Raw genomic sequence first — 24970 nt, 5'->3', positions numbered from 1 at the left:
TTTATTTATCTCTATTTAGGTGGTTATCCATATTCAATTTTGGACTGTATCTGTTTCTATTTCAACACTAAAATACTTTCAAATTTTAAAAACCATAAATCAACAAGATCGATGATGTTTTGAGGATGTGGTTCATTTGATGGAGTTTGTTCTCAAGAAATTAAAAAAAAACCACGTTGTGGTCATGGGACTTTCTAGTTTCTAACCACTGGTGCAGTTTGTGGTGCTTTTATTTTGAAACAGCTCCCGGTTATAATAGCAAACGCACAAGAATTGACTTAACTCTGGAGAAACGAAACCTACGGGCTAATGCCTCAGAAGTGAACGCGCAGTGCGAAGACTTAGTTGTGAATAATATATATGAAAAATCTTCCGCTTTCATGACACGAGACGTGTTGGTGGTCTGCACGGTCTGTGTCCTGGTGTTCAATAAAGTCCCCACTGACTTCCTCCCACTGCAATCAGTGCTGTTCAGTGATCAGCTGCAGACAGTTCCATGCACAACAGCCTGAGAACATTGTCCCTCAGTTATGGCAGGTCTCACATGGATCCTCACTTTCCTCTGTAAGTTATTTTTTATTTCATATTTAATTTAAAATCCAGGGTGTGGCAATGACTTTCAGAATTAGCTGTGGTGTGAAATTGAAGGAGTATTTGGCCTTAATTCAGAAGCTCATTGTATAATTCCTGATGTCTGGTTTGTTTATGCTCATGAACTGGTTGACACCTGTGGCTGCAGTGAACTCATATTAGAAATAACAAAACCAAAGCTAAACTGAAAGAAAACAAGCTGGCAGCTCTGAGGGTGTGACCCAAATATCTGTGACCTTTTATAAGTTCACAGAGTGCGCCACAGAGTGCGCCAAGGACAGCGTGCCCAAGTCTCTGTGGTCCTGGTCTGGGACAGACTGGTGTTTTAGGCTCAGTTGGATTGGTCATGTGGCGTGAGGGTCCCCAATTGTCTGACAGTGATTTGATATAAAAAATATTTTTTTCTCTCTTTTGTCCCATATAAAAATTGAATTCAGTCTGGTATACAAAGTTCTTTAATTTAATTTACCTTTGCAAACCATTTCAAGTAGGTGGAGCAGAAAACATGAAAGCGTTCTCTGCCATCTCTGGGTGCTTTTATTCAATAGGTGGCATTAAACAGCCTTTTCCTGGTTTACAAAGAAAAACAGGATGTATCTGAAATGAAACCTAAGACTTCAGACTCAGTTTTCTTCTTTTTTAATTCTTCATTCCCTTTTTGAAGAATTCACACAACTGACCTCAGGAAAACGCTATAAGGCAACCAAGAACGGTTAGAGAAAGTCCTTTATACCAAATGCAATAACTTTGTTGAACTCGTAAGATTCATCCACACTGGAATCATGTCTGTTATTGTTGTCTGTACTGTGCATGTTAGTGCTAATTTTATTGTTGTATTTATTGTTTGTGAGTGACAATGATGTGTTTTAACCAGCCTGTGAAGCCAGAGGCAAATTTCCACATCTGTGGAAAATAAAGATAATAGATATTCCTTAACATTTATCTCTGGAGCTAAGTGACTTTACATTGAAAGCAACAGGTGTGGGTGTTTTCATTATGCTTTTCGACCACATTGCCTGGTGCCGCACAGAAGAGGAATACGACTAGGAGCGTCGCCTCTTCCCCACACTTCTCCTTTAACTGATTGCTGCCTGGGTCAGACATAGTTAGTTCAGTTTGGACAAACTAACGCTCTGTAGCTCATTCAAACTTTTCAAGTAACAGGAACCTAACAACCACAGAGCATCTTCAGTTCTAAGCAAATCACACAGACACCACAGCGTTCATTCAAAAGGTGACAAGTTTGCAGCTATGGAAATGTGTCTGTGGTGCATATTTAATTCAAAGTTTCCAGCAAATTACAAAAAAAGAGCAACATTTAAAGGAAAAAATGAATGTCATCATTGTGTGACCTCTCAGATTAATCTTGGTACCCCATTGGGGGTCCCAACCCACAGGTTGGAAAACATTAGTCCAAAATTTCGCTGTATGCTGTAGCATTATGTTTGCTTTCATTGGATCTACACAGCCCAAACCAGGACTAACATTTAACTATATGTGGGTAGGTGTGTCCACATACCTTTGGCCATATGTTGTGTATTGTGTCCACTATTAATATCAAGTATCTATATATCTGATATTTAGTTGAAGGTCAGCATCAGCCTTGTGACACTGCAGCATCTCTTCATCTCCTCAGGTGTTGCAGGATGCCACCACTCTTCAGCCTCACCTTTTCCCCGCTCTCCCCGGATGGTCCAGGTGGGGGAGAACGTCACACTGACCTGTAACCTGACGTCCAGCATGAAGACCACCTGGTACCTGTTGCGTTCAGACCAGCTGCTGCCACTGCTGACAGTTACACCAAGCAAAATAGGAGAAAATCTGGTCAGCTTTCACTCTAAAAACAACAGTCGCATCTACAGCCGGGGAGACATGGAGAGAGGCCCGGTCAGCCTGGAGATCCTGGAGGTAGAGGAGAAGGATGCTGGGCTGTATTTCTGCACAGGGTGGTGTGCAGGGGTTGTATGTGTTAACAGAGGGGTTCTTCTAACTGTGAATGGTAAGATTGATGGTTATTCATTGATTTAGTTCTGACATTTTATCTCTACTGAGGCTAAAAAATAAAATAGAATATAAACCCCTGTATGTCTCAGCTTTATTATAACAATTTAAACTCTAAAACTGGTTAGCTTGAGATTGACTTCATCTCTTTATTAGCCATCTTTTCCAGTTCAGTTGTTGAGTTTAGGATAGTTTTTATTGATAACATTGAAAACCAGAGAGGGTCATGTTCAGGTACAGCTGCCATGATTTTTATTCCTCTGAGGTTGGAGGTGCATGAAAACAGCCTGTGGCGTCACGCAGAAGTACTCATCTGGTTTCATAACCATCAGATGTTTCTCAAAAAGACATTCTCGTTTTCAGTATCTTTCTGGTTCACAGGAAAATGAAAAGGTCAGAAGTTGGTCAGATCAGTGTTTGTTTATTTACTCTCACTGCCAGAAGAGGGAGACAAAACTTCTGCCGGTTTAAACCTCAGAGATAATAATATCCTTTGGAAGTGTCAGTCACACTGAATCCAAATATATGTGTATTATGTGTCTGTGTTTTGATCTGACTGAGTTTTGAAAAGAGCTCAGTTTCTGCAGAAATTGGGAACCACTAAAGTATAGCAGAAGTTTTTGTAGGTCGAAACTGCCCTAATGTAGCCCAAATTATTAAAATTGTTATGACCCAAATCACTTTTTAACCACCCAAATGAAGAAAAAGTAGCTCAACTGGGCAGAATTTGCAACTTATACAAGTTCCAAACAGTTCTTCAGGAAGCTCAGAGGCTAAAATATCAGTTGAAGATCAATAACCTACTGGTGTTCCTGTTTCTTTGTGTTCCCAGGAGCTGATGGGGAGTTGGCCATAGACAAAATGAGGCAGCCGTGTTGGAGACTGGGAATCTGCGCGCTTCCAGCTTTAATCGCCCTCGTTTTCGTCTTCCTCTTTGGACTCTGCCTGTGCTCAGGTGTGTGGTTAGCTGTGTCTTTTCCTTCTATCTTTGTGGGGACCAAATATTTGACACTGAGGGAGAGGACGTTTTTGAAAAGTGAGGACATATTTGGAAAATGAAGACATTTTGGTGCTAAAACTTGGTACAGTCTACCAAGTTCAGAGGGTAAGATTTGGGGTAAGGTTCGGTTTCATGCAGTTGTGCTGCTTTAAGTTAGGATTATGTACGTAATAGGAAACGTTTTACGTCCATGAAGGTAGGACGTTAACAATTTTGTAAGTATAATTTTAAAGTAGTTGTACTTTAGTTAGGTATTTCCATTTTATGCTATGTTTTACTTTGCTAGATTTCAGAGGGAAATATTCTTCTTTTACTCTGTTTCATTTATTTGACAGTTTTAGCCACGAGTTACTTTTCAGATTAGGATTGTAACAGTAAAATGTAAGATTTAACATTAAACCATATGATAAACTCATAAAATACACTGTTAAAGATTAAATAGATAGTGAATATAATTACTATACATTTGTATATCAGAAATTAATTTTGTTCCTCTTTCCTATCCCATTAATCAACTCACAATCCTTTAGATTTATATGGTCACCACTGGATCAAACTACTTCACTGTAAATAATGGAGTTAAAACCAGCTCCATCTTGAGCAGCTACAACAGTAAAAAGCTGCTTACAGACCGATGCATCAGTATGAAGCATTTTGAGCTATATGATCCTTTACTTTAACTGACATCTGGTGGTGGACTGCATGAATTGCAACACTCACCACAGCTAATCTACATTAAGCTTCACTCGCCAACTGTGGATATATTATGAAAATCTCTTAATACATCCATATCACCAACACATCCAGATGGAATATAGTTAAGTTCACTTATTCAAGTACAATATTGATGTACTCTACTTGGTACTTTTGAATGCAAGACTTGTAACAGAGTATTTCTACATTTTGGTACAGATACCTTTACTTAAGTAAAAGGTCTGAGTACTTCCAGTAACTACTATGTTGTCTAAGCACATTTATGTACTTTAAATATCAACAGGCATTTTGAAGAATCTTGTAATGTGTAGCAGAAAGGAAAATCTATATCGAACTCTCATCTTAATGTCCGTCTAAAGGTTTGAGGAATGACACTGTGCGATACGAAAACAAGTTTCACCGGCTCTGGTCATGCGTTCATTCAAATGAACTGAAGTAAAAACATTTATCTGTGAGGGCATCTCGGCCTTAAGGAAGGAGGGTGCACTGAAAGGACGAGTTAATGAAAAACTAAAACAAGGAAAAAGTCTTTAGACTTGTCAAGGTTTCCAAGTTTTAGACAAGGATTCCTTTTTACGATAAAAGTATCAAGATAATACATCATCTTGTTGGATACCACAACAATGAGGTTCTTCACACCAGGATATGTAAGCAGCTTTTATTGACACAGTCAGACAGTGCAAAACATGTATGATATTGTTCCCACTAAGAATTTGCAGTCTTACTGGTTGATGAAAACAAAAACAGGAGATTAAGGGACAAAGTGTAAGAGATAAAGAAACAACTGCATTATCATACCTCATAATATTTTCAATCACATGTAACAATGAAATCGAATCACTCACTCGCTGTTTATGAAAGTGCGTAAATAACCAAGCCTTTCCTTCAGATGCTAGCATAATAAGCCTACTTTTTGTTTGACATTTCATAAGTTCAACTGGTATTTATCATCAGTCCAGTTCAAGGATGGTCAGTTTGTGCAACATAAAAGCCCAGCACCAAGAAAAATCTGCAAAGATGCCCTTATTGATTAAAGCAAAGAAAACTAGACTAGTTCAATCTCACCACTTTGATGATTGCTCTCTCATTGTGTATAACATGTAAAACATCACTATATGCACCACTAGATGGCAGCATAAATCAGCCTCACAGCCGCATCTTGCTTTGTTGTAGCCACAATCTCTTCTTACATTCGAACACAGCGTTGGGTTTGTCCACTGTTGCATGTTCAATGTTGACAGACGAAAGCACAGATATGTGTTTGTTTTCTTTTTACTGGTTACATCCATCAATCTCAATATCTCTGTGCGTCAGAAAAATCCCCAAAGTTAAACAAATTTCTACAGAGATTGATAAAACATTAAACTCACTGAAGGTATAGTAGATCATTAGAAAGTCTACAGTATGTTATTAAAGTAGGATATGGTTGCTATTTGAGGAGAAAATCAGCTTTATATCTGATAAAAATGTAAGAATAAAGGTCTCACAGTAAAGCCTGGTTTATCCCTACAGCCCCCAACAGGCATATAGAAACCCTGAAACACAATTTTGAATTACTTCAAGCGTTTACTTGATCAAACATTTTGTGCATTTTTTTTTTGTGTTGATAATCAAGAAAACACCCCATTGAATTCTTTCCCTGAAGTTGAGATGGTTTTATGAATTTGGCTCACACCTGCTTCAGCAGCAGCCCGTATGGACGAATGGATTCCTGTACAATGACCCTCGTCTGGACGTCATTGCGGCCTTCAGGGACGTAGACCAACCACATGTCTTCCCTCTGGCACTTTGTCCTCTTCTCCGGTTTGATGCGGTTCTGAAGAATCACTTTGTACGTCTTCCCGTCCACTTTGGACTTGAACCTTTTGCAGTACTTCTCCGCCATCTTGACGTCAGGTGTTGAGTACACCCCTCTACCCTTCGTCTCCCTGGTGGTTAGACTTGCGGCGGCGGCATCAAGAAACCGGGGCTCATCGTTGGGGGACCCACCGTGGGTCAGGATGATGCCGTGGGAGCCGTCCATGTTTTGTCCATGGTAGGAGACAGGCCAGGCATCCTTACCCGTCCCGAGCCAGGAGTCCCCATCATCGTACTTCTGCACGACTCGGAGGGCTGCACGGTTCCACCCACAGGGGCGCACGTAGGCCTCATTACCACGCAGGAACGTTTTGTTGCCATCCTGGAGGTCAACAGAGGGGTTAAGGGTCAGAGCTGGAGTGACATAAAGGAAAACGCTACAATGCTATATGCTAATGACATTTTGCTGCACCAATCATGACCAGTCACTCATACATGATGCTGTGACAATCAAGGCTTGAAAGTTTCTTGAGATTGGGGTTGAGTACTGAAGCTCAAACCTTTTGGGTATGGACAAAAATGTCAAGTACCAAAAATCAAAAGTTGGCTCTTTAGTCATTCTTTATATATAAGACTAAATCAAACACTAATGTATTTAATTATTGTATTGTAGTTATTCTATGAAATATAGAGCTGAATTTTGTAAGAAAAACATATGTATATTTCTCAAAAGAAACAGAGAAGGAAACTAGGAAACCCTGGTATGACACTGGCACAGGAACTGAAATTGTTTTTGTCCAACTTAAATCACTTGCAGTTGCTGGCAGGGACTGTTTGGATGATCCTCTGTCTTGAATATCAAGTGGGCAAATGGGGCAACTGACCAGGGCCCAGAAAGCTGCATGTGTATTGTGTGTAGTCATTCATACATTTCCGTACTTATTTTGTCTCTCACTCGTTTATTCACATAACATTCACTCACTTAGTCACTCATTCATTGAGTTACTCATTTAAAGAAGAAAGAAAGAAAAGAAAAAAGGCTACTCATTCACTCATCCAGTCACTCAGTTAAAAGCAATGTTTTGAATTGACATAATATTCACACTCATTCACTCACTTCATAACAGTGGGTTCTTTTGACATAACCATAACTCACTCACTCACTCACTCACTGAGTCACTGGCTAATTTTTCACTCACTCCTTCACTCATTTAAAAACAACGTAGTTGTAGTTACACATTACTCATTCACTCACTCACTTCAAAACAATGTGTTTTTGTTACGTAATATTCACTCAGTCACCTCAGCTCTATATGTCATATTAAATTCGACATTTGGACGATGACGTCCAAACAGCTGTCTAAGATTCCATTAATGTATTCGATCACATTAATCTTCATTTGTTCATTAACCATCAACCCTGTCATCACCACACCTCTAAGAGAACGAGGAGGACAGATAAATAGACGCTCTACTCTGCTCACCTGTACGTTGGTGAAGTCGTAGTCGTACTGAGGATGGAAGAAGTCCTGAGGGTTGATCTTAACCGTGGTCCTGAGGCTCTCCTCCGGCCCGGGGCCCTCAGTCAGAGCCAGGGGGGAGCTGTAAAGGTCCACATCGTCCACTTCCTGCAAGGACAGAGTGCCTAAACTGGGGTACTCCAGCTCCTTAAACCCCTCCTGCTTGTAAAACTCCTTGAGGGCCACGATGTTGACGAAGTCCTGCGGGGTGAGCTGGGAGGGTCCGCTGGTCGACTCGACGTTGCAGCCAGAGAGAGCCGACAAGGCCTCCAAGCACAGATTCGTGTCCGGCATTGTTGCTGAGAGGAGGGAGCAGGGGTCGGAAAGAATAGTTTTGCTCTTCCCTCCGAGAAGACTGAAAGTGAAAAACAATCTTTTTTTTTTTTTATCTTTTCTCAGTTTACAGAGAAAATTTGTCGAGGAATAGGCAAGAAAGCAGCAGGGCTCAGTTTCTGTTTGCTCCTCCCGCACATACAGCTGCCCCACTTTCATACTTTCACTTTCACTTAACACTGAGTGAGGCTCAGTAACCAGAAGTCAGGTGTCTGGGTTTGTCCAGAGCGCACCCCACTCTACCCATTGTGCTGTTTTATTATGTCATCTTTGTAATATGTGAATGCAAATGTAATGTATGAACTGTACAGTGATTAATATGCAAATTTTCTGTTGGCTTATCTTTGTCTTGTCAAACCAAGTACAAACTGCTCACGCACTCTGATTTCTAGATGTTAAAGTTTAACCACTGACCCAGGTCCAGGTCTTCTTCACTTCATCTCTGCCTTCCTCTCCTTTGTCTTCAGGAAAACCAGCTGTTTGCTGCTGTCCTTCACTGAGAAGAGACTCCAGTCTGAGGATCACAGAGGTCAGTGGATGGTCGCTCGTTAGAGTTTGATACAAGCTCTGATTGACTGTTGTGTTTTCCTTTTTATGATACTGTTAAAATTAACTGCATAAGTTACTCCACTGCATTTACCCAGTGTAGACACTAGGTATTTTGCACATAAGCATTTAAATTTGTATTTTTTCTGTATTTGTTTCCTTTATTCTCTCCTTTTGTTCGTCCTTCCTTCATCCTTATTCTTTCCATTATTTATTTCCTTACTTATTTACTTTTTTCCTCTTCATATATAGTGACACTAAAATTCTTTTGACCTTGAACCTCCATAAATTCTTGGCATGGTAAAATTTTGGATTCTGTCCCAACAATGACAAATTTCTTTTTTTTGGATGTAATCAAAAATACAGCAATTAATATTGACTCTCTTTTTTACACTATATTGATAAAGCATGATTTCTGCATCACCCGTGTTCCACATAAACATGTGTACTGTGCCTTTAAATATATTTTACATTACAAGTTTTACAGGAATTTGAACAGGTTGTTTTTCCTCAACTATATCCATTTTATATTAATTACATATGTACATTTTTAAAGTCTCTACAACTGATGGATGTTTGAGTCAGTCCAGTCATAGAAACAGTTGATATATTTCTTCTAACTGCAGTATAATCTGTTTTCTTTCTCTGCAGGACGTGTCTTTGCATTACTCCAGTCTGAAGCATGCACACGAGCCCCGCCCCTCTGGCCACAGAGGAACAAGATTGGTCAAAGAGGATGTCACATATTCAACAGTATTGAGTCGCAAGAACCCAAACACATCACATTAGCACAGATAGAGAGCCACTTTCTTGTTTTTGTACCATGTTTTTTTTTTTTACATACAAATTTCAGTGAATGATGAATTTCATCACCACCTGCTGGTGAGAAAGTAGATCACACTCTCTCACTTCTTTAAAGGGCCAGTATGTCAATGTGTCAGTGTAAAACCTTCAGAAGTTAACTAGACGATCAACAGAATGTGAAGAAATTACAGTTGTGACGTTACTTCACAGCAGAGATATCTACTGGCGTTGGCATGTTAACCAGCTAACCAAGGCCCCGCCCGTCTCATAATACCCAGGGGCACACAGTCAGGAGAGGCAAACCAGCCAAGGGGAAAAGGGTCCCCTTATGGCCCCTCATAATGGCACATGCATGAATGTACTCACATTTATATCACATGTCCCAACTGTTTAGAACAATAATATCTTTAAGGACCTGGATAAGCAGCAGAAAATGAAGGGATGAAGGGATGAATGGAGATTTTTCAGCCAGTTTTGGCTGAAATCTGCCTAAAGCAGACTGGTAAGATATATTTAAACCCTTCTAAATGAAATTTTAGACTATAATATAAGATAATATAAAAGTAAAAAACATTTTTTTTTAGGAAACACTTTTTAAGACCTGCATATATCCTGTGTATATGCAAAGACAGATATTTTTAATATGCTAGAGAAAGTAATGATTCATGACTTTATTTCTGTATCTCTTTTTAAAAGCTATTTCACTTTTCATGTCAGTATATATATGATGTTTATGTAGCATCCACTGTTTTTTAAGCTCCTCTTGTGCTTGTCTGTGATGTGCGTCAGTTATGTTAGGGTTCGTTGTGCATATTTACCTCTCAATAAATAGATTTTGATTGTCATGTGGAATCTTTTCTTTCACACAATCAATACAATTTTGAAAATGCAGTGACATAACAGCTCTATCTCACTTTACCTGAATCTGCAGAAACACAGAGTAAGAGCCGAAACAATGAGTCAATCCATAGGAAAATAATGATTGATGATGATTGATTAAGTCGTTTCAATCACTTTTCAAGCAGAAATTGTGAAAAGAGCCAAACATTTGCATATTTAAATTTCTCAAAAAAGGAGAGTTGCTGCTTTTTCTTTTGTAAACTGAATATTATGGGGTTTGGGGAGTTAAAAAAAACAACATTTTAAGATGTCGTCTTCAGCTCAGCAAAATGTTTTGACAGTTTTCAATGTCTCATATAGACTAAATGATTATTCAGTTCATCAAAAAAATAAATTGTTAGATTATTTGATAGTGAAAACAATAGTTGCAGGTCTAACACAGGATGTACAGGGGCAGTTAACATCGAAGAACCCCTCACCCCAGAGGTCAGTGGTCAGCTTAGCTTAGCTTAGCTTAGCATAAAGACTGGAACCTTCAAAGCGCAATAATTAGAAAACCAAGGAATCCTGCACACTGTCCATCACATGGACTCATTTTATTAACTTTTGTGGATCATAGATTGGATTATAGAGATTATTTTATTTATTTACATTTGAATTTATTTGTTGCTCTTTTCTTTTTCACTGCTGTCATGGTTTAAACCCTCTCTTCTACAGTGTATTATTGTATTGCATATATTGTGTATTGTATGTTTTACATTGTTAAAAACACAAGAAAAAAAGTTCAGTAAAATAAGTGTGTTAATCAGTATTTAATCACGTTGGTGATACATACAGTGAGTATTTACTTTAGGGCTGCACAAACTTGAAGTGTGTCTCTGTTTGGAGTCTATTTAGCAGCAGATCTGGTGATGACAGAAGAGTAGATAACGTGGTGCGGGTGTTGGTCTGGTGGAGTCCTGCTGGGTCTCTCCCTCCAGTTCTGATGGCCCAGAGAGGCGTAGTGGATCGTCTCCTCTGGCAGGGACAGACTCTCTAACACCTCACGCTCTGCGGACACACAGGTGTGTTCTTATTATTTAAGATGAAAACTGAGCTGAGGATAATTGCAGCGTTCGGAGGACGGGGTGTTGTTACCAGCTGGTCTGTTGCTGGACGTCTCCCACGGCTGCAGCTCTGTGACCTCGTGTCTCTGTGCCTCTGCAGAGGAAACACAAGTGCAGATGGAATGAAAGTCAACCTGTATCATCGACAATTTTATTTATTTTTTTTATCTACAAAGGACAAAGAAGCTTTCATTTTTCTCATACATGTATGGAGGACAAAACCTGCCTCATCAAAAAAAATTAATAAAAGAACAAATAATACAGTAAAAAATCATCAACATTTTCAGCAAAAAAGAACTAGAGAATTAGATAAACAAATCGTATATGCAAATATTTTTTAATTATCCTACTTTTTTCTTATTCACATTTTTTTACCACCAAAGGAGGTTTTAACCTGGATTTTTTTGCTAATATTTTTAACCTAATCTAAATATAATTGAGTGTAATTAATGGAACAATTACAGTAAATGCACAAAAAAGTGCACAGGGTGAAAAAGATGAAAAAGCCATCATATGAAAGTAGGCCTAACATCTTGTAGATTTTTTTAAGATGTGGTTTTGAGGCCCATAACAAATTTTTTTCCTTTTTATTTAATGTTTACTTTTGTAATTTCCTCATTGGTCGTTTTGCAATCAACCTTCAGAGACTGAATGAACCAAACATGGAAAATAAATAATGACACGTGGCTTTGCTGACCAGCCCAGACCACAAACCTTCATATCTATATTTCCTCTTCCTCCTGCACTTCATGCTGGTCAGTAAAATGCAGACGGCAGTCATGAGGAGGATCATTAGCCCCAAGCCGACGACAGCGACCATCAATACAGCTGAGACAGACCACACACACACACAACGTCTGATTAACACACACGCAAACATCTGTGAAAACTTTAGTCATGAGACTGAAGTGTATGCAGGTGCTGTCTCACCAACCATTCTCAGTTCTCTTCTTCTCCTTCTTCTTTAGTTCAACCACATCTGATCAACACAGCAGCAACAACATAAAATACACAGTATGAAATACACATGTCCAAACTGGTGTCATACATACTAAAACCTTTCGATTTTTCCAACCAAAAGGTTTCAGGTGTAAAAATTATTTTTTAATTTCAATTAACTTTGATTATATCTTTAATAATAAAGGTAGATAAGAGGTTAAAAAATGCTCAACTGAATAAAACAGCATTTATGTGTGTTTACATTTGTGTGCATGTGATCTTCAATGTAAATAATATTCTAATTTGTGGTAAATGATAATTAAATTGATATCATATTCACACAGGTTAGTATTTCACTCTGCAAACAGAAGAATTTTTTTTTTGTTCCACAGGAGAAACTGTTGAAGTTTTGACTAGGAAAATAACTGGTTCAATTTTAATTCATTATGAGTACCAAGTTAAACATGAGTATAAATATAAATGTAAGTGCACTATAATATAACTTCTGTAAATACAGTATTACTGTGCTGAGTAGAGAATCCTACCTGTTATCCCCACAGCAGATGTCAGAGGTGTACTGTTGGATATCTGGATGCTGGTTGGCTCATTTTGCACTGATAAGTAAAAGATAGACATTTTTTAATTGATCAGTCAGTAACAGCGCAACAATGTTCAATACTACACTACCTGCCTTATAATTTCCTTAAAGTTAAAATACATTTTGTGTATTATATGACCAAAAGTAATAAAAAATGTCAATCATATTTTCTGTAGGTTTCAGTGAGCACCACAAAAATAATGCAACAGTTCTACGTTCAAACTTAAAAATGCAAATTACAAACGATATCACATCCTGTCACGTTGGATCCTCTGTATCTTAGTAACATCATAACCAGATGAATCCAGTTAGTGTAATATGGCACCTGTGAGGACGGTGACATTGGCCTGCAGCTTTCCGTTACACTGATACTCTCCAGCGTCCTCTGGCTGCAGGTCCTGGATCTGCAGGGATTTGTCCTTGAAGCTGAGCCGGCTCCCCTCCCTCTCTGCTTTCGCCGTCCCGTTTCTGAACAGCGTGAAGATGGCCTCCCGCCTCCCTCCTTTCCTCTGGTGAAACCACCTCTGCTTGGGTTTGTGTGAGCGGCTGCAGGGAAGCAGCAGCGTCCGGCCTGCAGAGACCATGAAATCATGATCTGAGGAGGTGGAAAACACAGAGGAGTTACAGGCATTTATCATAGAGCTGGTCAGCTAGTGCTGAATTAGACAATGTTAGGGTTTTTCCCCCTGAAGTATTTTTAGTCACTTTAGATTCTTCCAAATAAGCTCATATAAGACGTTATGTCGTATGTGTTGTATTTCTCACATCTGGATTTCTGATCTGCTCTGTTTATTTTATATAAAATGTTTTTTCGACAACTTTTACATTCAGGCTTCAGAATGCTTACTCACATACTGAGGAGGAAACACACACACACACACACACACACACACACAAAACATAAAACTTTGGGAGGGGGCGCTGTTGTGCAGTGGTTTGCACTGTCACCTCACAGCAAGAAGGCAGGTTGCAGGAAATAGATGATGGATGGATGGATTGGGGACTCTCTTGTTTAATGATTCCTCAGCCTTCTGTCTCCTGCCAAACTCCACCCTGCCATCAGGTGTCCTCAGACTTTCCTCATGTTTCCAGCTCCACCTGCTCACCTGTTTCCCATTCCCAACCACTGGAGCCTCCCTGCCTGCCTACACACCTGTATCTCATTTCCCTCGTTTGCTCCCTGGTGCACACGTCCAAGAGCTGCTTCCCCTTGGTGGTGTTCGGTCTTGTTACCTTGGCTGCTCCATGTTGTCTGTCGACCGCCTCCCTGCATGTGCTGCGACCACCAGCCATGACAGTATGATCTTTGCTGGACAGGCGTCGTTGTACAGGCTTAACAGGAAATGATGGGGGTATATTGTATAGTATATTGTCAGGCAGAATTCAGGGAGGAATTGAGGAAGTGGTTAATCTGACTTCGTAAGAGGCTGCTGCATCTGTTGCCTCATGATCCTTGAGCTTAAGGTTTACAGTGTTTTTTCTTAACGTTGATCGACCCAGTCGATTCACTGTCTTAAGATAGTCAAGAACTAAACAGCTTTGTGCAATAGATGAATTTAGACTTCTATCTGAACTTTGACTATTTGTTGTATCTAAGTCACAGTCGAAGTCTCTTTTTTGTGAAACTGACCCCAGTGATCAGGAACGGTGAGCAGTTGTCAGATTGGCCAATGTGAACAGGGCTGCGACAGGAAACATGGTATTCTGTCACTATTTGTGAACAATCAAGTGCAAAAACCTGAATGGAAAATATCCCCCCCCCCCCCCCCCCCAAAAAAAAAAAAAGAAATGGAGAACTTGATGCATCAATAAAAACCAAAGTGAAACAGACTTAGTGGATAAATGCTGACACACATGGAGCTTGTTACTCACTTCCAGTTCAGCCAGTACAGCGAGGTTATATCATGAGAAACAGCCCTGTTCTCTCAATTTTCTCACACTGATATTTCTTAAATACACCTTTTTCATACTGTTGTATCACTCTGTACATGGTGTTGTCAAGTTGAGATTTATGTTGCTATGGAATAGCGTCACTAACTGTAGCTTGATTTTCCTGGCTGAAGTGCAAATGTCCTGCATGCAAAAACTTAACGTTAGAAAGAAAATCACATGAAAAAACAAAAAAACATTGAAAACCTGGCTTAAGGATCATGATGCAACAGATGCAGCAGCCTCTTACAAAGTCAGATTAACAACTTCGTCAATTCTTCCCTGAATTCTGACAATATACTATACAATACACCCCCATCATTTTCCTGTTATCATTTTTAATACCTGATAAAGGCTTTAAAAAAAAGCCTGTACAACTATATGCCTGTCCAGGAAAGTCACAGGGCATCTGTATGAATATGTATAACATATGTAAAACAAAAGCATTTTCAGTATATATAAAAGTCACACCCTTTTCTCTCACTATTAAAACCTACAGGTCTAAATTTATCTTCACGTATCAGCAGTAACACAGGTCTAAAATATGTATTCACTTCTCAGTTCTTCAGAAACCTTATTTCCCCTTTTGAAGATGTCACTTGGCGAAGTGGTTTTCATCACATAAATGTGACGTCGTTTATGTGGCAACTTCAGACGGTGGGAACAAAAACTTTTAAACTTTCAAAATCAGTCACACCCTTGGTTGGTTTCAGTCCTCAACAGCTTCTTTTCACACAAAATTCTAGAAGAAATTCATGGCGTTAAAGCGATTTCACAACATCTCTCAGACTGACTTACTTACCTTCGGGCGATCAGTAGTTTCTGCCACATTGAGCCATTGCCCTGAGTATTGGATCACCTTTTGTGTATGTTTGTCAAAGTTATGTTTACAATGTGTGATCATGCAAACGAGTCCGCCCAAAATAAGGTATTAAGATAGGTTGTTTGTAGTTTTCTGCTTTAATGCACTGTTGGTATGGTAACGTTGTTTGTTTGTGCTTTCTAAATCCATTACAGTGTATGTGACCATTACTGGTTAAAGTTAGGAGAGGATGGTGGTTAAGTGAGAAGGACAGGGGGTCATAACATTTTGTCTCATCAATGTTAATCAGGTTTTGATCCAGTTACAATGTTTGTTAGTGGGATACGGGTCCCGCCCAATCAAATTCCCAGACTGCCCCACCAAATCAAAAGGTATTTTATTTTGTCCTTGTTGATCTGACCAGTCATAAACATGCCACATTCAAATATTAAAGTTTATCTATATCTGATTGGTTGTCATAATTACTAGATGTCGCCTAGCAACAAAATTTAGCTATGGGTCATAATAACCAACTGCGCAAACAAACCATGAGCTTGTTCCTTACATGAGGACAGTCTCTCTATAGTTACCAGCCTATTACTACACTCAGTGGCTCGACTCTGGTTTTAGTTTTAGTTAAATTGTGATTAGTTAGCTAACCAGTAGCTGGTTGGCAGTAGTACACACAGTAGTACTGTGTGGTAGCAGCACATTTCCCCTTCCCTCTCTCTGTCACCATGCACCGATGTCTTTTTGGTAAGTCTACTTCACTCACACTCATTGACTTGACTCTGATGAGAACAGCCTGGCTTTTTGAGGTCACTGTGACACTGTGATAAAAGAATTAAAATTCACTCTGGGTGTTCCTGATAAATTGCATTCACAAAAATGTGAGATCAATGTGACATTGAACTTTGAACTTTTGACCATCAAAATCTATTCAGTTCGTCTTTGGGTCCAAGTGAATGCTTGTGCCAAATCTAAACAAATTTCCCCAAAGTGGTCTGGAGATTACCACATTCAAAGGGCCAAAACCCTGTTTTGTCCAAAATCTAATCATCATCATCATCATCATTCATCCTTGAGTCCAAGTGGACATTTGTGCTAAATCTGAAGAAGTTCCTTCAAGGCATTACTGAGATATCGCATTGAGGAGAATGGGACGGACAACCTGAAAACGATATGCCTCTATATGGCTCTGGCTGTCGCCGGCGCAGAGAACCTCCTGTCTTAATAAAAGACTGATTCCTGATTTAACTGGATTAATCATCAAGTTTCCTCTCACTGCCATGACGCGCCACTCACAGCTCCGACCGCACCTGTACCTGTCAGCACCTGCAGCTCGGCCACCAGCAGCTGGTTACAGCGATACTCCCCGTTATCAGAGTCGTCGAGCTGCAGCACACAGAGGCCTCCGTCAGGCTGCAGGAGGTAGCGTTGCCGGTCCTTGTTGGTCTCGTAGCTGCCCTCTCTGGTCACCAGGACCTGTCTGTCCTGAAGAGTCCAGACCACATGGGACCGGTCAGGGCCGCCACACCGCAGACAGACCTGGTGATCCTCCGGGACTGAAAACCGCATCACTGCAGGAGGAGAGACACGGCAGAGGACAGATCTGAAACTACTACTTCTTGTCTCCTGGGTGTTTGCAGTCATGAAATGTCTTACATGAATCTTATTTTTCCACATAAACGTGAAAAGCCTTGTAACTTTGTTTTCATGCAGTATTATTGTATTTTACGTGTACATATAAGTTAAACTTTCCCCTGTCAAAACTGTTCAAGATTAGAGAAAAGAAAACACTTCTATTGCCAGTTTGAGAATAAAATACATTATATAAGCTTGTTCACAACACATTTCCCCAACATTCAGCCTTACATACTGTGTCATGTCGGCCATCTTTACCAGCTGCGGTTTTAGATACACTGCTGTGTCACTCACATCATGTTCACCGTCAGTTTTTAGCCTCATTTCCTCTTTTATCTTGTGGAAACATGCTCACTATCATCCAGTCAGACTCATAACATAACAACACAGGAAATATTCTGTCAGATATGAATTCCTGTAAGGCTGAACTTTGCTTATATGTGTGAAAATGTTATACTAACTCAGCAGGACATGACAGTCAAATTCTTTTTTTTTTCTTCTGTTTTCTGTTTCTGCATTTACATGTCATCACTGTCAGATGAAAACCTCAAACTTAGTTGACTTAATGTTTTCTTTAATGTTGCTTAATTAAATTTTAGCTGCTGGATTTGCGAAATACAAATACATATCATATTTAAGAAATAAGTAATACAAAATCTAAATATTGATATTTGAGTGATAGGTAAAATATAAAAATAATTATGAATCACCACGTGCTAATTTTGCCACAATATTGTTGGCTATATGAATAAGATGTAGATGTATAAATATTCATCATTAGTGGAAGCAAAGTATGACTGAGATAAACGTCAATAATAATAATGATAATAATAACAGTAGTTTTAGAATATTGTAATAAAATGGTATTTAAGAGTTGAAATTTTGTATGTTGTGCAAATGCTACTGAATATACAATATTAAATGGTTCAAAAGTCAATACAGAACTGATATCAATAGTATCTTGTATTAAAGTGTTATGAGTGATATGACATTTACCTGTGGGGTTTTCATCGCAGCAGATCAGAAACGTTTGCAGAAACCAAATGTAGCACAAGATCATGAAAGTGAGCATCTTCTGCAAAAACAACAAACTGCAGAGAAGTGGCTGATCCGACTGAAATATGGAGAGTGTGTGTGTGTGTATGTGTGTGTGTGTGTGTGTGTGTGTGTGTGTGCGACAGTTTTCCACTCATCCCTACTGCTCTTCTTCCTCTTCCTTATACACTAAATCTCTGGAGAATGGAGTGTCATTGTCCCTGAAAATGGAGATTTTTTATTTACACTATGTAACCGATGTTTCCCTCAACAATATTTCAAATGGAGGGAAATTAATGTAACTAACTGAAGAATATGGATGCAAGATTTTACCATTCAATTCTTACATTCTTAAAGTTAAACATTCTCATATTAAACTTACAAAAATCTCAAATGTCCATTAATTTTTAACTTTTAAGTTGATCACTGACAGGTAACATTTTCTGTTTTCCATTTAGTTTCAATTTCACTTTCCATTATCAAGTTGCAGTTTTACAGTCAATAAGTTGTTTTAACATCAATGTCCTTTTAACAGTTTCGCTTTTCCTCTTTAACATTTACTTATCACCAGATTATCCTGACTACTAAAATATAATAACAGTGCATTTTCCATTGTTGTCATGTTTTTCAATGGCAGACGCTTTTTGTTAGTTTTGTTTTGGACTTTTCGCACTTCCTGTTTTATTTTGTAATTTGGTTCCTTGTGTGTCTCAGTGTTTTTGCTTCTTGTCGTGGTTTTGTTTCTGTGTAGTGATCGTCTGCCCCACCCGGATGTGTTTCACCTGTGTGTAATCACCTTGCCTCCTGTGTCTATATAGTCTTTGTGCTCCCCTTTGTCTGTGTCGGTTCGTCAGTTTTGTTCTGGGTTTGTTCATGTCACGTTCACGTTTGTTAATAAACCTGTCTGAACCATTTTCCCAGGAGTTGGCTGCATTTGGGTCCTACTTACCCCTCAAACCCGTGACAATTGTCGCTTAAAATTTTCCATTTTCCAGTAATTCGGGTGTTTTCATTTTTGTTAACTGCCATGACAAACTTGTATGAGGTTGGAGAAACAGAGTTTCAATGAGACTTAAGTTAAATTTGAATTATCTTGAATAATTTGCAAAAAGTCAATTTAATCCGGTCTATTTGTACAAACAAAGAACAAAAGCAAAAAAAACAAAAAAACAGAAACAAACAACACTGACGTAGTTCTCATGTCTGTGTTGTTTTTTATGAAAAGTTAAAAGTTAAACTGATAATTAATCATACTGTACTAAATACACAGTTATTGGATCAATGTCCTGTTAGCAGGAAGATGCGATGATGTGCTCTTTATTTGCTCCTGTGGATTTTCTGTAAAACAGAAAAAATTACTTTAATATCAATAATGAAGGGTTTAATTCCAAAATGACTGAAATAAAATCAACAGAACTGGTGGATAATGATGTGACAAAAAATGTGTGTTTTAGCTGTCATTACTGTTTAGAACTAAAATTATTAGTTGATTAATTATTACATGTCATTGGAAATTAAAGTTTAAAGTATAATTAATAGCTCTGATAATCAATCGGTCATTTAAACTATTCAATAACATTCACATCGAACTGTATAACCTATAAAAAAGTCATGCTCATGACAAACAAACATGAAGAATGATATATGTCACCTTATTCATTCGTGTTGATGAAGGAATAAATGGACTGGTTGGGCCGAGATACCTCTGTACAATAACACAAATATGAAAATATAAATTGTAGCCGACCAGACAAATATCAAAGTAGATAAAGATTGACAACAGCTGAGTCTTTACCGGTCTTGTTTCCCGCTGGTTGAGTATGATGGATGGCGGCGTATGTAAGATCATATTGGTTCGATCCGCCTACAAATGAGATCATTCGTCAACATGAATTTATTCAATTAACGTTTTTAACTTGTTTTTACCCCAGATGTTTCCAATTTCTGCATATAGAGCTCATACTGATCCTGGATTCTGGTCCAGAAGTAAAGAAATCTATAACAACAACCAAAACTACAAAACCTTCAGCCTTGAAACATTTACCTCAATCAACAGTATGTCCTGTGAGTGACTCAATATGTCTAGATAAGGGCAGTAAATTGTCAACTTTATGAAAGTCACAGTTTGTAATTGCGAGTGCTGTTGTGGATGGGAATTTATTTTATATATGGAAATATGGAAGTGAACTTCTTCATTTTGTGACAAAGAGTGAAGAAAAAACGCTGAATAAGCGATTCCACTGAGTCACAGAAGCTGGTGGGACAGAGGCTGTGGCTCGAGACCGTGACTTTCTATATATGATTGTGGGTTTTTTTTGTGTGTGTTTTTATCACATTAGATAAATAAATAAGTCTGTTTCCTTCAATTGATGATTTCTGCACAACAATTAATTAACATCCTGCACATGTTTAGGGTAACGGTAGCAGTATTCGGTAGCTAGCTAACATGCAGGTATAGCCACACATAGCTCAAAAATAAAAACACAACTACAGAACTGGCAAGTGGCTCATTTAGACTATTGGCAGCTGTCGATCACTTGTTCAGATGATAAAAGGGCTCGTTGAAAATAAGGAATGATCTTCTTTCTCACCTTGTGTGGGTTTGAACACACACCCGTCTTCTATCTCAGCATAGTCGGTGTCAGCTTGTTGTTCACCACGTCCTGCCAAAAGAACGAGAATGAAATAATCAGTTCATTTTGTAATGGCAAATATTAACTCATAAAACATGATTTATATACTTGTCAATTTTTGTGCTGGAAAACAAAATAATTAAAAGATTATGAAAATGTGCTTCTGCTGATGAAGCATTTAAAATGAACTGACTGTCTGTTTAAAATCAGTGAGATATATTAAGAGTCAAAGTTCAATTAAGAGCATGAATGTGATGAGACGAATGCTCTTCTGATGTCACAAGTAGGAAAGTTTAGCGTGTTCATAGAAGGTCATTTTGCCAGGAGCAATAATCATTTTGCAACCATTGACATCGCATTAATAGGCATCGCTGCTTGGTTCAGTGAGTTGTGATTCCAGGTCTTTTATTCACCTTGTGTTCTGAATCTGAATCTCCGAAAGAGGAAGAGGATGATAAACACGGTGAGGGCGAGGGGAAGGACCACTCCAAGAACCAAAAGAAACAGTTTGTGAGAAGCTGAAAGATTAATAACATGTAACAAATTAAAACAACACATACACCCATACGGTAATGTAATATATGTACATATGAAATAAAAACATATGTAACTAGAAATACGGCCTTGCGGTTGTTTGCCTCCACCATTCAGACTAATTTCAGTTTACATACCCTGTTTATCCAGAGTCATAAAAAAATTGTGTGAAATTTTGACACAATTAACAAAGTGTAGCTGAAAAGTGTTTCCTGAGGTCACCATGACCTTGAACTTTGATCTTTGACCATCAAGGTCTAATCAGTTCATCCTTGAGTCTGAGTAGACATTTGTGCAAAATATGAAGGGATTCCCTTGAGGAGTTCTGGAGATATTGCATTCACAAGGCTAAAATCATGTTTTGTGAAGCCCCTGTGACCATGACCTTTGACCTTTGACCACCAAACTCTAATTAGTTTGTCGTTGAGTCCAGGTGAAAGTTTTTATCAAATGTGAAGAAATTCTCTCAAGGTGTTACAGACATATCGTGTCCGCGAGAATGTGATCGACAGACAGACGCTCTGGCGTTATATTGACAATATATGTGTAGTCCATACAAATATGTATGATTTTTATATGGATGTTGCTTTAATAACCCTACACATATAGATTAAATCAATATTGTTAATATATACGCTTGGTAATAGGTTATACCACATAAGGATATATCAAAAGTATATATATATATATATATATATATATATCTATATATATATAAAAGTGTGTCGTTTGACTGGTGCTGTATATCATATATTACATTTCTGTCTCAGCAGACATGATGCAGGGATGAGCGGTGTAGATAACACCATGGAAACTGAATATCGAAGAGATGAACAACATTACATGACCAACTAAGGTAAGTGAAAGCAATTAGTATTTCTCGTACGATAACCACAGCTGTCTGAGCACGTGTTTTCAGTGGTTTCTCAAATCATATTGGACAGAGAACTTTTGGCTGCAGCAGCAGCTCTGGTCATACAATTGTGTTCTGTTCTCCACTTTGTATCTCTCACCTCTCTCAAATCTCTCATCTTTGGTCACATTCAGGTAAACAACCGGTTTTCCCTCGCAGTAGTACAGTCCAGAGTGATTCAGCTGCACGTTTGTTAGAGTCAGCATCTTGTTCTCAGTGGAGTATTGGAGCCCTTCTGTCTTATTTTGGCTGTAAACAGTGATGTTCATTCCGTTGATTCGTCTGACCCATGTTGGACGATGTGACCCAGTGTCATCAGGACATTTCAGAGTGATGCTGGTTCCTATTGTAGCATTCTTTTCATCTGTTCCTGTACACAATAAATATCCAGAGTGAGTAAAAACCAAACTGCTTTATTGTTTACAGAAGTAAGTATAATTGGTGATGTCACATGAAGGATAAGTAGGTAAAAGGTAATTTAACATTACTATCAATGAAATGACTCGTTTATATTCTTTGTCCCATTTGCAAATGTAATGTACATATATTGAATGTATTGACATACAGTATATGTCTAGCCCATACAATTATGTATGGTTATGTATGCTTATATTGTAGACATTGAAATTAATAAGAAAAACATAATATATACAATTTTTATATGCATATTGTTTTAATAACCTAGCATATATATATATATATATATATATATATTGAATATATCATTAACAAATTTGCTCGCAATGTGTTATACCATTTAAAAATATGTACATATATACATTTTACAATGAGTATGTCATATATGTCATAAACTTATATCTTACATCATATATACGGAGGATGTATATATGGTATATATGGAAACATCAATCTTGATATAGAGACATATATGTCATATATTACATTTCTGTTTCTGTTTATCACAGAGACATGATTTTGAAACAAGAAGAGAAAACACAGTCTGATGTTACCTTGTGGGATCACCGTCAGTTCCACAGTTTCAGTGTTACAGAAGTATGTTCCACTGTCTGAGACACCAGGGCGAGTAATGACCAGTGACTTAAATTTATCTGCCAATGAACTGTATCGTTTGCCCGGGTCATTGAGTTTGTTGTCCTTTCCACCAATAACTTCAATTAAGTTAACTTTACTTCCATTAGTTAACTGTCTGCTCCACGTCACATTACCAGCCACAGGGTGCGGACAAGGTAGAGATACCGTGTTCTTCTCCACAGCTTCTCGATAGATTATTTCTGCAAAATAGGCAATTTTTCAGAACTCAGATAACGATCCATTTAAGATGGATGGCTTTTGTTAATTCTAGATAAACAGAACAAACTTACAAAACCCTCCTTCCCATCCCCAATGATACAAGATTCTCAGTAAGAAGAAACTGAACAAGCATAATATTAAAAGATCCCATATTGTATGAAGGTAGATTTCCATGTGTTGTTTGATTATAAAGCAGGTCTCTGTTCTATATTAATATTGCCAAAGTATCAAAGCGCTCAGTCCACAGAGAAATGCACTGAGCCTCAAAACCAGCCGTCAGGACCACCTCGACCCATTATCCACCCTCGCAAGATTTCGTTTCTCTGAGCGTTTACGTGAAATCTGGTATATTTTCATTAGATCACTCAGAAAACAGCCAATAAGTAAAGAGAATGTGACCTTTAAATATAAAGAAGTAAAGACTGTATATATACTGTGTATGTATGGGATATGTATGGGATTAAAATGGTGTGATTTAACAATGTAGGTCCTGAGCAAACATTTATACATACTGTATTTGTAACAGTAAAGAAAGTTTTCCAAATGTTTCAAGCACATGTCATCTACTTACTGAGTTGGAACATTAAACTGTCAAAAGTATAGAACATACATTTAATACGACCTTAAAAAACATTAATATTAAATTATAAAAGTATTAGGACAGGAGAGATAAATGAATACACACAGTAACAGATTAAGGTTAAAAATTCTTACCTGCGGTGACATTAAAGCCCAGAACGAAGGCGAACAGGCAGCTGTCGATCTTCACCATCATCCTGACACAGACTGAAATAATTCAGTACACTGAATAATGTCCAACCACATTTTCTATGCTGAAAACAGGAAACTGCATGGTCATGTTTCTAAAGAAAAAGCCTCTTTCTCAATGCATCTCAGCTCAGTGACCTTTTGTGATCAAAGACAGTATTCTAATATGTATGTGATATTAAAGTATTCGTAAACATTATATCAGAGCTGGAGATTTTAAATCATTGATTTAATGTTGTGTCTGTGATTAGAACAAACCTTTAAACTGTGTCAAACCCCACCAGTAAACCACAAGTGTTGCGCAACGTTCTTGTGAAATCAGACACACGGACAATTAATGTGTTAGCGGCTTATAAAGTGAAGTGTGCGACGTGTTGTTCGGTCTGTGCTGCTTGTAACAATAACAGTTGTACAGGTTTGTAGTATTGAAGTCAATATTTAAGGTGACGCTTTAAATGGCTGACAGTCATTGTTGTTTCTTTTAACCGTGACCACAAACTGACCAACAAAATAGTTTGCCGTGTTAAAGCCTGCTTTAAATCCCTCAGTATTACTATGCTCACTGGAGGGCGCTGTTGTTGTTAAGGGGAACTCTCTGAAGAGACTGATGCTGTCTCACACGACCATTAGTTGCCACTTAACGGCTCCTCG

The 24970-nt window shown here is 38.3% G+C and overlaps 4 protein-coding genes across 5 annotated transcripts; 1 reads left to right on the top strand and 3 right to left on the bottom strand.

Annotated features, from left to right (window-relative positions):
- The first annotated feature begins 294 nt into the window (after positions 1-294).
- Positions 295-9333, top strand: LOC111665672 (uncharacterized). Its single transcript, XM_023420745.2, has 5 exons — positions 295-564; positions 2228-2590; positions 3425-3547; positions 8424-8485; positions 9154-9333. Exons 1-5 carry the CDS (start codon positions 531-533, stop codon positions 9289-9291), a joined length of 720 nt encoding a protein of 239 aa, XP_023276513.1. The 5' UTR covers positions 295-530; the 3' UTR covers positions 9292-9333.
- Positions 4951-8123, bottom strand: LOC111665671 (uncharacterized). The gene is made up of 2 exons (XM_023420744.2): positions 7588-8123; positions 4951-6485 (listed from the first exon to the last, which is right to left on the bottom strand). Exons 1-2 carry the CDS (start codon positions 8113-8115, stop codon positions 5976-5978), a joined length of 1038 nt encoding a protein of 345 aa, XP_023276512.2. The 5' UTR covers positions 8116-8123; the 3' UTR covers positions 4951-5975.
- Positions 9334-10939: 1606 nt separating the features above from the next.
- Positions 10940-19162, bottom strand: LOC111665674 (uncharacterized). 2 transcript variants are annotated; one of them, XM_023420746.2, is made up of 8 exons: positions 18161-19162; positions 16840-17100; positions 13115-13384; positions 12737-12805; positions 12187-12231; positions 11967-12080; positions 11284-11346; positions 10940-11196 (listed from the first exon to the last, which is right to left on the bottom strand). In XM_023420746.2, the coding sequence occupies exons 1-8, from the start codon at positions 18234-18236 to the stop codon at positions 11036-11038; spliced, it is 1059 nt and encodes a 352-aa protein (XP_023276514.1). In that variant the 5' UTR covers positions 18237-19162; the 3' UTR covers positions 10940-11035. The 2 variants fall into 2 exon arrangements, with proteins under 2 accessions (XP_023276514.1, XP_023276515.1); XM_023420747.2 differs by having other exon boundaries at positions 16846-17100.
- A 338-nt stretch (positions 19163-19500) lies between these two features.
- Positions 19501-24546, bottom strand: LOC111665721 (uncharacterized). Its single transcript, XM_023420788.2, has 8 exons — positions 24266-24546; positions 23251-23532; positions 22380-22649; positions 21246-21350; positions 20791-20862; positions 19995-20063; positions 19851-19904; positions 19501-19537 (listed from the first exon to the last, which is right to left on the bottom strand). Exons 1-7 carry the CDS (start codon positions 24324-24326, stop codon positions 19852-19854), a joined length of 912 nt encoding a protein of 303 aa, XP_023276556.1. The 5' UTR covers positions 24327-24546; the 3' UTR covers positions 19501-19537; position 19851.
- Between the last annotated feature and the right edge of the window lie 424 nt (positions 24547-24970).

This window comes from Seriola lalandi, unplaced genomic scaffold (genome assembly GCF_002814215.2).
Source record: "Seriola lalandi dorsalis isolate HSWRI2012SDOR001 ecotype SW California unplaced genomic scaffold, Sedor1 jcf7180002054657, whole genome shotgun sequence".
Classification (NCBI taxonomy): Eukaryota; Metazoa; Chordata; class Actinopteri; order Carangiformes; family Carangidae; genus Seriola; species Seriola lalandi.
The sequence above is the reverse complement of the archived record's forward strand: the minus strand, read 5'-3'. Positions and strand labels throughout refer to the sequence as shown.